This window comes from Astyanax mexicanus, chromosome 10 (assembly GCF_023375975.1).
Source record: "Astyanax mexicanus isolate ESR-SI-001 chromosome 10, AstMex3_surface, whole genome shotgun sequence".
Classification (NCBI taxonomy): Eukaryota; Metazoa; Chordata; class Actinopteri; order Characiformes; family Acestrorhamphidae; genus Astyanax; species Astyanax mexicanus.
This window is the reverse complement of record NC_064417.1, coordinates 27763410-27779971: the sequence shown is the minus strand read 5'-3', so window position 1 is coordinate 27779971 and position 16562 is coordinate 27763410. Positions and strand designations below refer to the sequence as shown.

At 38.5% G+C, this 16562-nt stretch overlaps 1 protein-coding gene across 1 annotated transcript in view; it reads right to left on the bottom strand.

The window, feature by feature from the left end:
* rxfp1 (relaxin family peptide receptor 1) overlaps positions 1-16562 on the bottom strand; it is a 152376-nt gene that overhangs the window by 13611 nt on the left and 122203 nt on the right. Inside the window, exons 9-15 of the mRNA XM_022684392.2 lie at positions 12359-12427; positions 11733-11804; positions 10413-10484; positions 10023-10094; positions 9733-9804; positions 6006-6077; positions 2575-2804 (exon numbers count right to left, since the gene is read on the bottom strand). Coding sequence (XP_022540113.2) covers positions 2575-2804; positions 6006-6077; positions 9733-9804; positions 10023-10094; positions 10413-10484; positions 11733-11804; positions 12359-12427 — 659 coding nt within the window. The remainder of the gene's footprint in view (positions 1-2574; positions 2805-6005; positions 6078-9732; positions 9805-10022; positions 10095-10412; positions 10485-11732; positions 11805-12358; positions 12428-16562) is intronic.

Below are 16562 nucleotides of genomic sequence, written 5' to 3'. Positions count from 1 at the left end.
TGGTGCATGGCTACCTCTGGATCAGGCTCATTTATTCATACTTAATTAATTAATTAATATTGTCTTACTATATATTTGCCATTTTACAGGCCAGGATCTATGTAAAGCTGCTGTATGATGTAAATGTAAATGTATAAATAATTGTGAAATAACTTGAATCGAATCTTTACCTGACTACATGTTACCTGGACAGTGAGGTGGTCTGACCATCTCACACAGAGTGGTTCTTCCATTACATCACTTCACAATTCCTTTTTAGCACATCTTTTTTAAAAAGTATACGTGTGCTGAGATAAGTATAGACGGTCCACTGTTTGTGAAATGCAGCTGTAGAACATGAGCTGCCCTCAGGCTCCATACCTGTTGTTCAAAATCTTGCGGATGTTCAAGAACACCACCCACACCCTCACACTTAGAGGTAAATTTAACTCACAACAATAATGAACTGCTGAAGGCTGAACACCTCAGCTGGGTTTGCGAATAGTAAAAGACATACGCAGCAGGTAATCAAGAAGATGATGTGAAAGTTCTCATATCTAAAAAATGATAAAAGTGAGTTTTTTTTTCTTACTTATTTTTGTGCTTTTCTGTGGAACACTCTCCATTTCTGCTTTTGACCTTAGTGCTTACAGCTACAGTTGACGTGAAAGTACTTTTAAACTGTTTAAAGAAGACACCAGAGGTTTGGAAAACTTTTCACATCCTCTTAAGCACAACAGGGACGCTTTTTTTTCCTTTGCTGGGTAAATGTTGTGTGAAACCAGCCTGAAGAAGCTTAGAAACTTAGCTGGTCTCTGTGAGATTAATTAGCTGTGAAGGGCCTTTTTGCATAGGCTCACATAGGTGGAATGTGAACTAGGTGGGTTCAGGTGAGTTTCAGCTGGGCATGGGCTATAAATGTGGGACTGGACTTTTGGGAGCCCAATTTTTCCAGCCTACCTCCATTTCAGCACTGTGAAACACAGATGGGGTCATTTTTAACCCCTGCTGGTCCAATCACTGACCCTCACGATGGTAAACTCTGACATCCATATGTGAACCCATGGACAAAGCTTTCTGGGACCCTGATTACCTATATACCCCCCACATCTGGAAGACTGTACCGGAATGTAACATATACCTGTCTTCCAGATGTAGGGCATATATGGCTAATCATAGTCCCAGGAATATATATATATATATATATATATATATATATATATATATATATATATATATATATATATATATATATATATATATCAATATTATAAAGTTTTGCTTAGAAGTCTAACCAGGTTAACCAGAACCACTGTGGGGATCCATATAGCTACTGTTTATCAGCTTATCTCATGAAACAGCTGCACATTTGGTTCTGGGGTCTTATGGACGTTTTCTCTTTGCGTCTTTGAAGTCTCATTCCTCTAAGTGGGTCTTCTCCAGGCTCTTATGGGGGCTCATCCTCATGTTCTTAAGGACTTCTTCTATTTAAGTGTTGGTTCTTAGACAGCTTGGCCTTTTCTTTTTTAGCTTCCTTTGGGAGATGTTACTCTCCATGGTTCTACTACATGATGTTAGAGAGCTTTGCTCTTTGAGTCTCAGTTCTTCTTAATGTTTTTTCCCTCCATGTTTCTATTACATTCTTCCTTTAGAGTCTTGGTAAATTATAATTTTTTTCCCTTTTTCTCCCCAATTTACACGGCCAATTACCCAACCCACTCATTAGGACTCCCCCTATCACTAGTAATGCCCCAACACGCCAGGAGGGTGAAGACTAGCACATGCTTCCTCTGATACATGTGAAGTCAGCCACCGCTTCTTTTCGAGCTGCTGCTGATGCAGCATTGCCGAGCAGCCAGCGCGCTCGGAGGAAAGCGCAGCGGCAGTACATCAGCTCACAGACGCCCTGTGCTGCAGACATCACCGTAGGAGTGATATGGGGAGAGAGCGCCATCTACCCACCCAGAGGGGGCAGAGCCAATTGTGCTCCCTCTGAGCATCGGCAACTTGATGGCAGAGCTGCATAAGCGGGGGTTCGAACCTGCGAACTCCTGCTCATAGTGGCAGCGCTTTAGACCGCTGGACCACTCGGCACCCGAGTCTTGGTCATTTAAAGCAGCTCTTTCTTATGCTTTGCATTTTGGGTGTTGGATCCTCTAAGTGATTCATTCTTACACACTTGGTTAGCTTTGTGTTTCAGGCTTGGTTTCTCTTAGTCAATCTCCCTCATGTTCTAATGAACCTGTTTCTTGGTAAATGTTTTGTAATTTTTTATGCACTTTTATCAAGTCTTATGGACTTCTAATTTCTGAAGCTTGATTTGGAGTCTTGGTTTCTCACATCCAAATAAATGCTTTCCCCCGCTAGATTCTAATTGACTTTATGGTTGAATTGACAATATTAATAAAATCCCAATAAATGGAGAAACACATTCTGTCTAGATAAAACAACTGATTGGACCATTTTGTATTTGACTTTTGGTATTTGCCTAATGTCATACATTTGTTAAAAGTTTAAAATCCTATGAGCAATACCAATAACAACAGCTAAAAATCTGAACAGTAAAATGAAATCTGTAGGTATCAGTTCTCTTACAGCAGAGGGAAATGATGCACATGGCGTGGAGCTTGTTCTCAGAGCGGATGTACGAGCGCATGCAGATGACGAAGATGTTGCCGAAGCAGGTGGTGGCCGAGACCACCCAGACAAAGACCCGCAGGACGATGTTAGCCAGGAGGTCCTCAAAGGATGAGATTCCATCAGTGTTAGGCTTGCAGCTCCGCACATGAGGAGCATATCCACAGTACTGGAACTTCTTAAAGTAGCTGTCATGAAGAGAGAGAAAGAAAGTGAGAAAGAGCGGGGGAAAGAGACAAGAGACAAAGAGAGAGAGAGAGACACAAAGATAAAGACATAAAGAAACACGAGAGACAATGTTGAAGAGAGAGAGACAAAGGCAGAGGGAGAAAAAAGAGACAGATAGACAGAGAGATAGAGAGGGAGGGAGAGACACAAAGAGGGAGAAGGAGGGAGAGAGAGACACACACATAGACATAGAGAGAGAGAAAGAAAGACAGAGAGATGTAGAGAGGGAGAGAAAGAGAGAGAGCAGGAGCAAGAAAGAGAGGGAGAGAGAGAGAAGGAGACGGAGAAAGAAAGTTGGGGTGGAGATAGGCACACAGATGGAGAAGAAAAGAGAGGGAGAGAGAGAAGGAGAGGGAGAAAGAGAGATGGGGTGGAGAAAGAGGCAAACAGGTGGAGAGGGAAATAGAGAGAAACACAGAGGAAAACAGAGAGAGAGCAGGAGCAAGAAAGAGAGGGAGAGACAGAGACAGAGAGATGTGGAGAGGGAGGGAGAGACAAAGTGACAGAGAGAGAGACACACAAAGATGTAGAGAGAATGAAAGAAAGAAAGAAAGAAAGAAACAGAGAGACATAGAGAGGGCAGGGAGCAAGAAAGAAAGAGGGGGGCAAGAACATTTAAGGAGAGAGAAAGAGAGAGGGAGGGAGACAGTGGCACACAGATGGAAAAGGAGAGAAAGATACACAGAAAAACAGAGAAAGAGAGAGACACAGAGAGACAGAAAGAGAGTGAGAGGAAGGGAGAGAGAGAAAGAAAAAGAGAGAGATGTGGAGAGAGAGAAAGCGAGAGAGAAAGAGGGAGGGAGAGACAGAGAGACATAGAGAGGGAGAGAAAGAGACACAGAGACAGAGAGAAAGAAAGAAAGAAAGAAAGAGACAGAGACATAGAGAAGGAGGGAGCGAGAGAGGGGGAGAGAGGAAGAGAGAGAGAGAGAGAGAGAGAGAGAGAGAGAGAGAGAGCAAGTCAAGTCTTAAAGTCCCAAACAATTTCAGAAATGAAATCTGCCCATTATACGGCCTCACTCCTTCTCCTATAAATAGTGCTTATGGCTTACGTGAGCACACTGGACAGTGTTCAACCTCACTAACAAGATAACACCTCACAACTTATACAGATGTGGGTGTTCCCAAGCTGTCCTCTGCAGTAATACTTAAATAATAATCATAGTTTTTACATAACGCTTCCCCATGACCTGTAACGTTGTCAGTGTAATCCACCTTTAAAGAATAGTGAAATAACTGTAATAATCATGTAATATATTATATTATACAATAATCACTCAGTGACTTTGATCCATTTTACAGACTTTCTTACAGTTCATTTCACTTCATTCTTTTTGTAATTTAACACTGACATGCACGGAAACTCAATAGATTTAGTGAGTAACGATTATTTCAGTCCCAACAGAAGATTTTCTCTTCTATTATTCTTTTTATTAAACTGTCTGTGTGCCAGGAGCTGAAACACTGCCTGAACACTCCTGAGCCTGTCAATCATCCCCAGCATAATGCTTGTAATGGAGAGGAAATGATGCAGTTTTAGGAAAGGTCTGGGAGTCAGAGTACAGTCTGGAACTTTTATCCAGTTCTTCATCTCATCAGGATATGAATTAAATAATATAACAGCAGAGTTTAATACTGAAACTCCAGAGAGCTTTATTAAAGGTTCATCTATCTCTGAGAAAGGGTTTTTGTGCCTAAGTGTATTTTTAATGAGATTCTACAAGATAGGAACATGGGAAAATACTACAAAAGACACAAATATCAGTGCATACATTCATACATAATAAATCCTCTAATAAATCCTCCACACTTTAAGTTTCCTCGAACTGTGGGTGTTGTGGGTTGTTTACCAGGTTAGTTGGGTCACACTACAGTCAATAAAACTCAGTAAAGCAATCCAATAAACAGAACTCGGTAACACTTTAAGTGTTGATTAACTAACATCAATTAATGCATTAGTTACCATGAATAAGAGGTGAGGTAATACAATAACAATGCTTAGGTAATGTTAATTAAACACAGAACTACAGCATTAATAAATGTTACTTTTACATTACAGTGAATAATTTGTTAAGATGAACAAAAAAATTATATACTTTACTAATGTTAGGTAAACAAGTAACAACTGTATTAGTTAATCTTCCTGTCAGTTGCTTTTGTACTGCAATTATGCATAGGGTAATCGTTAAATATTTATTAAGTAAATATTAGTCTGGATGGTGTTTATGCCTTATTTCATCAAATATATGTGTGAGTGTTTGTTGGAATTCAACTGTACATGTAGAAATTGTAAACATAAACCACGAATGACCAATAATGCCTTCGTTAAGCATTATTAACATCTGTTAAACTTTACTAAGCACTTATACAGACAGCTCTGTTCAGTAAAATAAATATATGTGATGTAAAGTGAAATTAAAATAATTCTAATCCATGTACAGATGTATTTCCAATAGAAGTAAAAATGTAAAATATATAATATTACATTAGTTAACTGACATCAGTAAATTATAAAAAACAAGTTACTGGCTACCACTGCATAAGTGTAATCACAGCCAAATATATTTATAACTAATATTTAATTAATAAATATTTTAATAAAAATGACTGTGTGCATAGCTGCAGCATACTGTATAAGCAAATGACAAGAAGAGCAGTTGTTACTTGTTTATTACCTAAAATTAGTTAACATTATTAATGAACTGTATGATTTATTATTTACCTTAACAAATGCTTTACTTCTAAAAGTAGTTCATGTAAAAAATAACATTAATTAATGCTGTAGTTCCGTGTTTAACAAAGCATTGTTAATGTATTACCTCATGTCTTATTCAGGGTAACTAATTCATTAATTAATTCATGTTAGTTAGTCAACACTTAATGTGAAGTGTTAAAGTGTTAAGTGTTAAAAAGTTAGAAACATTTTCTTCACTATGTCTGCCGCTAAAAAAATCTACTGAAACATACGGTGCCGCTCAGAGGCTATTTTTAGTACGCCACCACTTAATGCTGGTACAAATAGTCTCGTCAGGGTTCGAGTGAGCTGAAGAACGTTCACAGAGAAGCGAGTGAGGGCTTTATTATGTGACTGAGAATATTATTTCAGAGAGCCATGAAAGTTTAATGAGTGACATTTTGGGGGGAAAAAAGGAGACACTCACATGTGAGTCAGGTTTTTGAGAGGTTCAAACATCCTCCTCTGAATGTTCCCAATCTCCATCCCCTCGATGCTCCTGTGAGACAGATGGTTCTATGTTAGCGGCAATACCATTAGCATCCTGGATCTCAGTCTGAGAAATACTACACCTCTGCTCTTAAACAACTCTACCCAATGTAGAGTAAATGTTTTTTTACATTCTCTTTGGCTTTGATTTGATTGCAGACAGTATGACCCCCCCAAGAAATTTCATATTTTTGTTTGCTCTACATATATTTTATATATTAGTTCATATTAGGGCTGTCAGCATTCTTTATTCCAGTGCACAATGTTGGTTTATCTCCCCTCAAACTTACAATTATATGCTAGCCTTTAAATTGACACTACTACTATAAATATAGTTGCATTTTACATTTCTTATATTCATTTTTTATTTACATTTAAATATCTATATTTAAATATCTCTATATAAAAACTTGCGTCTTAAGAACAAGGGCGATTAATAGCAGATTAATCACAATATTGTTATATATTCAGATCATTTTTTTTTAAATGGTTAATACACTAATTCATATACATCCATTCCTGCATTTCAGCCCTGCAACACATTTCAAAAGAAGTTGGGGTGGTAAATCATTCACCACTTTGTTACATTGCCATAACTTTAGGCAACACTTGAATGAGGTTTTGGCACTGATGATTCCAAGTGATGAAGAGTTCCAGGTGTTACTGTGTTATTTTGTCCCATTCTTTCTGTAAACGTCTTAAAGGGAACATTTTATGCAAAACTCATTTTTTGTATTTCTACTTGGGTCTCTACTGCCCCTATAAACACTGCAATCACACAAAAATAAAAAATAGATTGATTTTCTCTGAGTCAGTTGAACGAGTTTGGTGTTAGGAATCGCAATAAGGAAACCTGTACTGAACCACCCCTCACCCATCAACCCTCACCAGAACACCACCCACTAGATCAGTTGAAGACTAGCCAGCAGACTTCGTCTGATAGAGGGATCTGTACCTGAATGAGGGAGATGTGAGTACTTTCAAATAATGAGTTTTGTGCTTCAATTGCAGTTAAGCTTGAATTAGCCTGGTTGTATTTTTCCATTTAGCACAAGCCAACACTAATGTGTGGTAAATGTGGTGTAACCAGCTACATCTTATTTGCATAAAAAGGGCAGAGCCCAGAATCAAAAGCTTCATCCTGAAAGGGTCAAGAATAGAGCTGTTCTAACTTGTGTAAAAAGCATAGTATGTTCCCAATTAAGGTGTGTAACAGTCGGTGTTCTCTATTAGGAACAGGTCAGTGTCGTATCTTCTTCTTCTATAGCCATGCATAAGTAATATGTGCAGAATATGGTTTTGCATTATCTTGTTGAAAAAGAATTGATGTTTCTAGAAAGATGTAGTCCTGAAGATATCACATGTTGCTCTAAAAGCTCAATGTACTTTTCTGTATTAATGCTGCATCACAGACGTGTTCTGCCATCATCCCTTTTTTTTCTTTTTTTTTATATGTGTTCCAGGTCTTAAGTTCAGGAATGGATGTATATTAATACATTAAATGAAGTTGACCAGACAAAACATGAAATACATATTGGGTTCATACTGTCTGCAGTCAAAAAAAAGTTAAAGTAATTTTAAGAAAAACTGTTTTTTTTTGTAGTTTCCATGCCATCCCAACTTTTTCTGATTTAAAGTTGTAAGCTTATTTTTTTTCTGAAATAGATATTCTTTATAATTCTTTGAGGTTGAGACTGAAAGGAGTCTGCATTCCCTCCATTTAGGATGAAGAGAAGAGACAGCGAGGATTTGATAAAGCACATAGAGAGCTAAGGCTAGCACACATAAACACAAGCCCATTACTCAAATTACTGGCCTAGCTTTCTTGCCCAGGTTTCCTGTGAATGTCAGCTGTGATAACGAGAGGTTGAAGTGAATAGGTCTGCCGATGCCTTTCACTAAAATAACCGAGCACTCGCGCTGTAGTTACAGCTGAGAACACCTTGTTTTTACCACTAAAGAGCTTTTAGCATCGCAGGCTTTCGGCTAGCATCACAAACACACACTTGTGTACCATACGCTTCCCATCAAAACCCTGCTTTACAAAATCCCTTTCAAAATCTCTTTTATTTGGATAACATCAAAGTAAGCCGGCTGTGTTCGTAATACATTACAGTCTTCACCATATTTTTTCTTCTGATGATTTGTTCTGATTGGTGCTAATCCCTGAGTTATCTTCCCTTGCTCGTGATTGGTTCTAATTCTTGTAACATTTGTACTGGGAATTCTTACCAACTGTGACAGATTCTACTGTAATCCCTAAAACCCTTGCCCTTGGTTGGTATTGGTTCCAATCCTTAAGACATTAGTACTGAGCATTGTTACTGACTGTGACCAGTTCTAATTCTTGAGATATCTCCACTTGTTTGGGATTGGATCTAATCTTTGTAACATTTGTACTGAGAATTCCCACTGACTTTGGTTCTAATCCCTGAGACCTCAATTCTTTGTTGGTACTGGTTCTAACCCTTGTAACATTTGTTCTAAGAAGTCCCTCTGACTGGTTCTAATCCATGATATCGCTTTATCATTTCATATTCCCTTGGTTTGGATTGGTTCTAATCCTTGTCACATCTGTACTTGGAATTGCCAATGACTGTGACAGGTTTTACTGTAATCCCTTTACAGACCTTTCCCCTTGGTTGGGATTGGTTCCAATTCTTAAGACATTTGTACTGAGAATTCTTACTTTCTTACTGACTGTGACTAGTTCTAACCCTTGAGTTATTTCACCTTGAATAGGGATGGTTCTAATATTGTAACATTTGTATTGAAAATTCCCGCTGACTTTGACTGGTTCTAATCCCCAATTTCTTCTAATTCTTGTGACATCTGTACTGGGAATTCTTACTGAATGTGGCTGGAATTGGTTCTAATCCTTTTAACTGATTTATTTAGAGATTTCCCACTAACTGTGATTTGTTTTGATCACTGAGAGCTCACAGGACTGAGGTTGGTTCTAACCAATGGTTCTAATCACCAGACTGATATGGGTTCAAATCCCGACTACGACTGGTTCTAATCATTGTGTCATTTTGTCAGCACCTTTCCCCCTCCCTGAGGTTGAATCTAACCTCTCATGCTGATTTGGACTGGTTGTAATTACTTTGTAATTACTCTGACTGTGATTGGTCCTAATCACTGTGTAGTTTGGTTTGGCTTTAATTCATTTTATCTGTATATCATTTTTCATACAAACTTTCTTATAAATGTCTATTAGCTTTCAAAGTTTGTCAAAGTACATTCAACATTTACAGTTAGATGCATGATTTAATGTTGGAACTTATCCGGACTTGAAAATTTGGTGGTATTTTAAAATGCATATTCAGTGTACAGTGCCAAGTAGCTGCTTTCTTAACTTACGTTTCATAAAATTTTAATCAAAAATGACTTTGATTTAACTCAAATTTCAAACAAACTCAAGGCATGCCTGAAGGTTTTAATGGGTAGCTTTGGTCTAATGGGTTTCTGGGTTTTAATGGTCAAACTTTTCCGTACATGTACTTCATTTTCCACAAGCCAAATGAAAGCACATGGTCCATAATGTGAGAAGACAGTGTGAAGTCTTTACATAATTAATGCCTCGTCGACTAGTGCCCTCTGTATGTGAACGCCACGCGACAGTGGGAAATTTCACGCTTAAAATGGAATCACAAATGACTCACAAAGACTTTAATTTATGCAGTTTGTCGAAATGGTCCATTTGCAGTTCCTGGATTGGGTTGTAGGAAATATTCCTGTGAAGTGAAAGGAAAAAAGCCATCGTTTGAAATGACTCACAATGCATCCATGGTCTGATGGCGGTTAGATTTCATGGACACTCAACAATGCAGCAGTTAAAGCACTTCAGGCGAGTTCAAGATTTGATGCTTTCATGCTGTTTCATGAATATGAATGATGGGTGAGAGAGAAAAAGAGCAAGAGAGAAAAAACTGTTGGGACATAAATGACTTACAGCTGCAACAAGTCTCCCAGATTTACGAAGAGATTGTGTGGGATTGTCTGAATCCTGTTGCTGGATAAATCTCTGCGGGAAGAGGAAATGTTCACTGTAGACTCTAAAGCGCTTCCACTCCTTCACTCTGATGACTTTTCCAATCAGGCTAATCCTTGAAGTGTCTGGAATCTTTAAAGAGGGACAGACGTCTAATTTCACAGCTTGTTTAGCAACGGCTGGCCCAATTTGCGCTGACATTAAAAACTGATAAGCAAACACACGCAAACATTCTGACATTCTGATTCCCAAAGAAAATAAAGTGGGTCAGGCCCAGAACTTCACACAGCACTTTGTTGGTGATTATTTTGGCAAAAGTGCAGCAGGAGATCAAACCAGCTCAGAACGTACAGCTCGCCCAGCTTCCTCAGCACCGAGAACGCCTGATCATGGATGTGACTAATTCTGTTCCTCTGGAGGACTCTGGGGAGAGAACGAGAGAAAGAGAGAGAGAGAGAGAGAGAGAGAGAGAACATAAGAATCAGAGAAAGGGATGAAAAAGAAATGAGTGACAGAACATAAAACAGAGAGAGAGAGTGACAGAGCAGAGAGAACGAGAGGGACAGATAGACAGACAGACAGAAAGTTATAAAGAGAATGAGAGATGGAGGGAAAGAAGTGATAACATAAGAAGAAGCGAAAATAGGGGAGAGAGAGAGAGACAGAGAAAATGACAGAGAGGGCAAAAACAGAGTGAGAAAGGAAAAGTAGTAAGTGAGGGAGAATGTAAGAGAGAGCACAACAGAGAGACAGACAGAAAGTTAGAAAGAGAATGAAAGACGGAGGGAAGGGATTGACAACATGAAAATAAGAAAAAACCTAGAGTGCAAAAAGTAGAGAGAGAGAGAGAAAGAGTAACAAAGACATTAACATACAGTAAAACAGAAGAGAATAAGAAACAGACAAAGGGAGAGAGAGAAACAAAAAAGAAGAAATACAAAGAGAGAGAATGACAAAGAGAATATAAGAAACAGAGAAAGAGATAGATTGAGTGAGAAAGAGATTGAGGACAAGAGAGAGAGCAATAGAGAGGGAAAAAATGGAGAGTGATGGAGAGCAAAACAAATAAAAAGAGATAGACAGGGAGAAAACCAGAAGAGCAGAAGAAACAGTCAAAAAAGAGTGCAGGAGAAAGAGAGAGTGGGAGAGCAACAAACAAAGGAGAGAAAGTGAAAGAGAGAGAATGTGAGAAAGAGAGAATGACAGAGAACATAAGAAACGGAGAAAGAGATGAAAAGTTGGAAGATGTTGGAAAGGAAAATAGAGAAGTTTAAAAAGGAGAATGAACGACAACAAGAGAGAGTAAAACCAGAAAGTGCAAAAAGTAGAAAGAGAGAGAGAGAGAGAGAGAGAGAGAGCAATGATAGAAAGGACACAGAGTAAGAGAGGAAAATGATATTGGAAAGAAAGAGTGTGTGAGAGAATGGAAGAGAGACAGAGAGCAACAGACATAAAGTTCGAAAGAGAGACAGATGGAAAGGGATCAACAACATAAGAGAGAGAAAACAGAGAAAGAGATTTTTTGCAGTCTTAGGAGACTTTTGCTAGAAAGCTCTTAGAATGCTGCTCTGTGCCTCACGGTGCTATTTAACTACTCTGAGGGCAGTGTGTGTGTGTGTGTGTTGTGTGTTTGTGTGTGTGTGTGTATGGGGTTACTAAGAATTTACTCACAGCACTGTGAGCATGCTGCAGGACCAGAACGTCATATTCTCCACAGTCTCAATCTGATTCCCCTCCATGTCCCTGCAAACACACACACACACACACACACACATTGCATTCCACAAAACGGCTGCAAAAACTATTATCTTTCAAACAAACCAGTTCTTTAAAGAACTGACATACTATTCTTTGTCTCGATGGGCGATGGGGATCTGACCCATTATGGCAGTGGTTCCTTATCTGGTTGGTACCATTGGTTGAAGTGTCCCAAGGTGGTAAATCTGTAAATCTGTAATTTTCCTAACATTACTTGTGTTTTCCTAACATTAAATGTGTTACATATATATATATATATATATATATATATATATATATATATATATATATATATATATATAAATAAAATTTCTAGAAAGCACCATGTATTCAAAGTTTTAATCTGTGTATTAATTGAGCATTGTCATGGTGCTATATAGAAGATTCATTGTATTGAATAAAGGGCGCAGCAGGTGGTTGTAGTTAACATGAATATAGATGTTGTACTACTGATCACAGAACTTTTACAGTCTCAGAGTGTTAAAAGTCTTCAAGCGTCTATAAAGTCTGAACACCCACTGATTCACACACACACTTACAGCCAATTTAACCGCGGCATCTCCAGACATACATCATCCAGCCTTGTTAGAGCATTGTTCAACAGAACCCTGAAACACAGACAGATAGTATACACACACACAAAGACACACACACACACATCAGGTGTAATATAGGTGCTGTTAGGAAGACTGACAGTGAAATCTTATTTAAATTAAACACAAGGTTACATTAACCTTTAAATCACATTTTTTAGGGGTTAGCCTACAAAACTAATACAAATAATAATTTTCTCAAACTAAAATTCATTGGCATTGGCTCATTTTCTGTGAGGAACATTTCAAGGAGTTGTTCAGACAGATTTTCAATGTGTCTAAAGGAATTCAACTGAAAAATACACTGTAGTTTTGAAAGAAAAACTTTCAAAGCTTCATTTGAACATTTGCTGATTATTTAATGTATGTGTTATTTATATTACTTGCAGTTAGGATGAAGAAAACATCTGCTGAGTATTTAAACAAAAAGTTTGATTATTTTGAAATGAAAAGCCCCAAAATGCAATGGGTCCACCAGACCCTGCAGACTGTATAAGGGTTAAGGTTATGATGTTCCAGCTATAGGACTATAGGTCAGAATGGCCTTGTAGATCTGTAGATATGATTTATTACATTTAATTATTATTATTATTTATTATCTAAAATTAGGATTTGAGTATTACAAACAGTATTTTGAGTCTTTACTAGAAAGTCTAAAACGGCTTGCCTTAGTAAGGTATAACCAGTAGACGAATAAATAAATATCAGTGATGTTCTTAAATTTCTGAACTATGGGATGACCACAGAGCAGATTAGTATTATTTGGGTGGTGGAGGGGGGGTGGAGTCTCTAGGTAACTGCTGCAGCAGCACACAGAGGAGCGGAGCGGAGGGAGGCGGGGTTTAGTGTTGATGTGTGAGTGACAGACATGTGGATTGGACATTTCTGGAAATACGGAACAAATCGCGCCCCATATTGATTCAATACAGGACGCAACATTTAGTTGCCAAGTAAAGGATGATTCCTTTTTTTTTTACGGGACGGGTGGCAACCCTATGCCAAAACAGACCCATGAATAATGATTAATAGAATTAGTACATGCCTTTTGCACATTTCGAGATGCAAAATCCGTATTTTTTGCGCCCTCACGATACCAAAGACACAGCGACAATGCTCTAAATCAAACTGCGTTATGCGCATTTGACCGGTGAGCTATTGATCTATAGCGCACTAGTTAATTGCGCTTTGCGCAGCTGGATTTAGGGCCTTGCGCAGCTCCAACGGCAAAGGGCGTGTTTTAATTCTGTTAATTATTCATGGGTGTGTTTTGGGCGTAACATGAAATGAACCAATCAATGTTCCAGAATTTATTCCCTTTAAGACACAGGTGCGCGCTGACTTCTGTTCATTCCTATTTTAAGAGGGCATAGGAAACTGCGCCATCATGCGCCACCAGCAGCTTATATGAGGGAAGAGTAAAGTTATTTTATTCTTTATTTTGTTTATTGTGTATGTAAAAACTGGGTTTGCAACACTGAATATTAATCAAGCAATCAATTATTTACAAGATAAGACAAGATTTTAATTAATAAATTTACCTGAACACACGTCATTTCCAGACCACCACGCCCATCGGCGTTAATATATTCCAAAAGTCCAACGCTATTTTATGCACGCGTGCGCAAGGCGTAAAAATAGACTGTTGACGGCAAGGGCGTAGGAGCAGGTTTGATATTGGGGGGGGGGACACATTTGCCAATATGAACCCAAGCCCACCCTATAGTTTCTTAGAACAACATTTGTGGAAATTACTTTTAATCACAAATAATATTTTTTTTTCTGTATTTTGTTTTTTATTAGTTAACAAGGTGATTTTACAACCTAAACATGTTACTTCACATTACATTTACTGTTGTAAGAAAAAAAATTATGCAAATACATATACATATGACAAAAATGATCAGTTATCACCTAATATTTAAAATAATATAACAGATTTGGTTATTATTATTATTATTATTATTATAATCATGTATTGGCATGTCAATTCTGTTGTATATTTACATTTTCTTGTCACACCTTCCAATGACGACCGCAGCACAGCAGTGCCAATATTACATGTCACAGCACTTCCTCTTGTGTATTATTGCTTAAATGAAATAAAGTTGAACAGACAATGAAATACATGTTATATGAAAAATAGCTTAATGCTGTCTGCAAATGAAAGGTCCATGTTATTGTAAAAAACACACAAAAAAAACACAATAACTATTCCTAATCTATTGTGTCCTATAGTGAGCACTTGGTCGTTGTTTTGTGTAAACAAAATTTAAAGGGAATAGGAGTATCAGCCATCGTTCTGTGGTAATGCTCTTCAAATTCAGCATCTTCCTGTGGACTGAAGTAATTCTGCCAGTCGCCGACCTCTCCTTTTCTCATGAACTCTGATGCTTTTCGATCGAACACAGAATCAGGTATGGTTGAGTAGTTGGCCATAGGGTTGTCCCTCATTGAATCAAAGGTAGTCAAATGCACAATATCATCAACCACACTCTTCGATAAAGGCTTTCCATGTCTCTCTTCTTAAACCTGTTGTCTCAGGTCCTTTGGATGAGGCTACACCTTGTGAGACCCCTCCTCCTCCGGTGATGGTCGATGGGACGCCCGCTTTCGCTGTTCGTCAATTGCTGAACTCTAGATGGCGTGGGGGCGTTCTGCAATACCTGGTTGACTGGGAGGGGTACGGTCCAGAGGAACGTAAATGGGTTCCTTCTTCGGACGTGCTTGATCCAGGCCTCGTGGCTGACTTTCACCAGCGGCACCCTAACAAGCCTGCTCCACGTTCTAGGGGACGCCCTAGACGTAGGTCTCCCAGTTCATCCAGTGTTCATCCCAGCAGTCGTCCCAGGGGCCGTCCTAGGAGGTTCAGTTCTGTTCGGCACATGAGGGAGGTCAGCGGGGCGTCCGAAGACGTTGCCGGATGGGTGGTTCGTGGTCGTCGCGGGCACCCTCGTTCTTTGTCCCGCCCGGACTCTTTGGGGGGGGGGGGGAACTGTCACACCTTCCAATGCTTCTACTGACTTTTCCACCTTCACAAACTCCAACTCCCAGAATGCACCTCTCAATCCTGTGTCTCAGCCAGCCAATCAGCACCTGATTGTTAGATCTGCTTCACCTGTGTTCTGAGTAATTACTGGGGGTTTTCTATGTATAAATACAAGTCTGTTTGTCCTGTTTCTCGTGAAGTATTGCCCCTGTTATTCAGCTGCATACCGAGCGTTATTTCTTTGATTATCTATTTCCGTGTATGACCTATTTTTTGGCTTTTGTCTCTGATCTTGTCTTGCCCTTTTGGTTAGTTCATTTGGCTGTTTTGTTCTGGTTTAGACCCTTATTTCCTGTTTATTGTTTATCACTTTTGGACTGTGATTTGGCTCTGATGTTTTGGTCTGTGTTGTTTGTGTTTTGTACTGTTGTTAGTACTCAGTTTAAGCTTGTTGGTTTGGCTCTGTTTATTAAAACCTCTCCTGATTTTTACTGCAAGCGTCTCACTCCTGTCTGTGGCGTCACATTTCTCCACTCTTAAAAAAAAATCCTACGCTTTTATTTTTCTATTAAGAGCTCTTCTAAAGATTGGTGTCCTTTTATGTAAAAGAATGTAACTTTACGTTTCATAAAGATTTTAATTATAAACGTCAGGACATGTGGCCTTACTGTGAACCCTGTTCTTACATATTCTACTGAATATTAACACTGTTCTACATATTCTAGAGCTTTCTCTGCTTTAAAGACATTTAATAAAGTAAGTGGTGGTATGATGTGTCTAATACACTGCTGGATATACATGATTAAACTCAGTAAACTCAGTAAATTACTGTTTATTAGCTGATCAGCTGGATCAGGTAGAAAACACAATTTTGGGGCAGTGATCAGGGTTAAGAAACTGCTTTAAACTACAAACATAAAGTACTGTACTACATTCTGACTATCCACTACATCTGGCTTCTAGATAACTAGTTAACTAAATGCATTTTTGTTCATTATTGCTCACAGTAAATCCTGTAATCCTAAATGAATAAAGACAGTTTAAAAATGAAACAGTAATTAGCTGATCAGGTACAGGGCAAGTTGAACATTACGTATATAGTTTATTTTTTCTCCAATCTATCTAATTCCAAATTAAGCTAACTCACTCACACAGCTGCAGTTT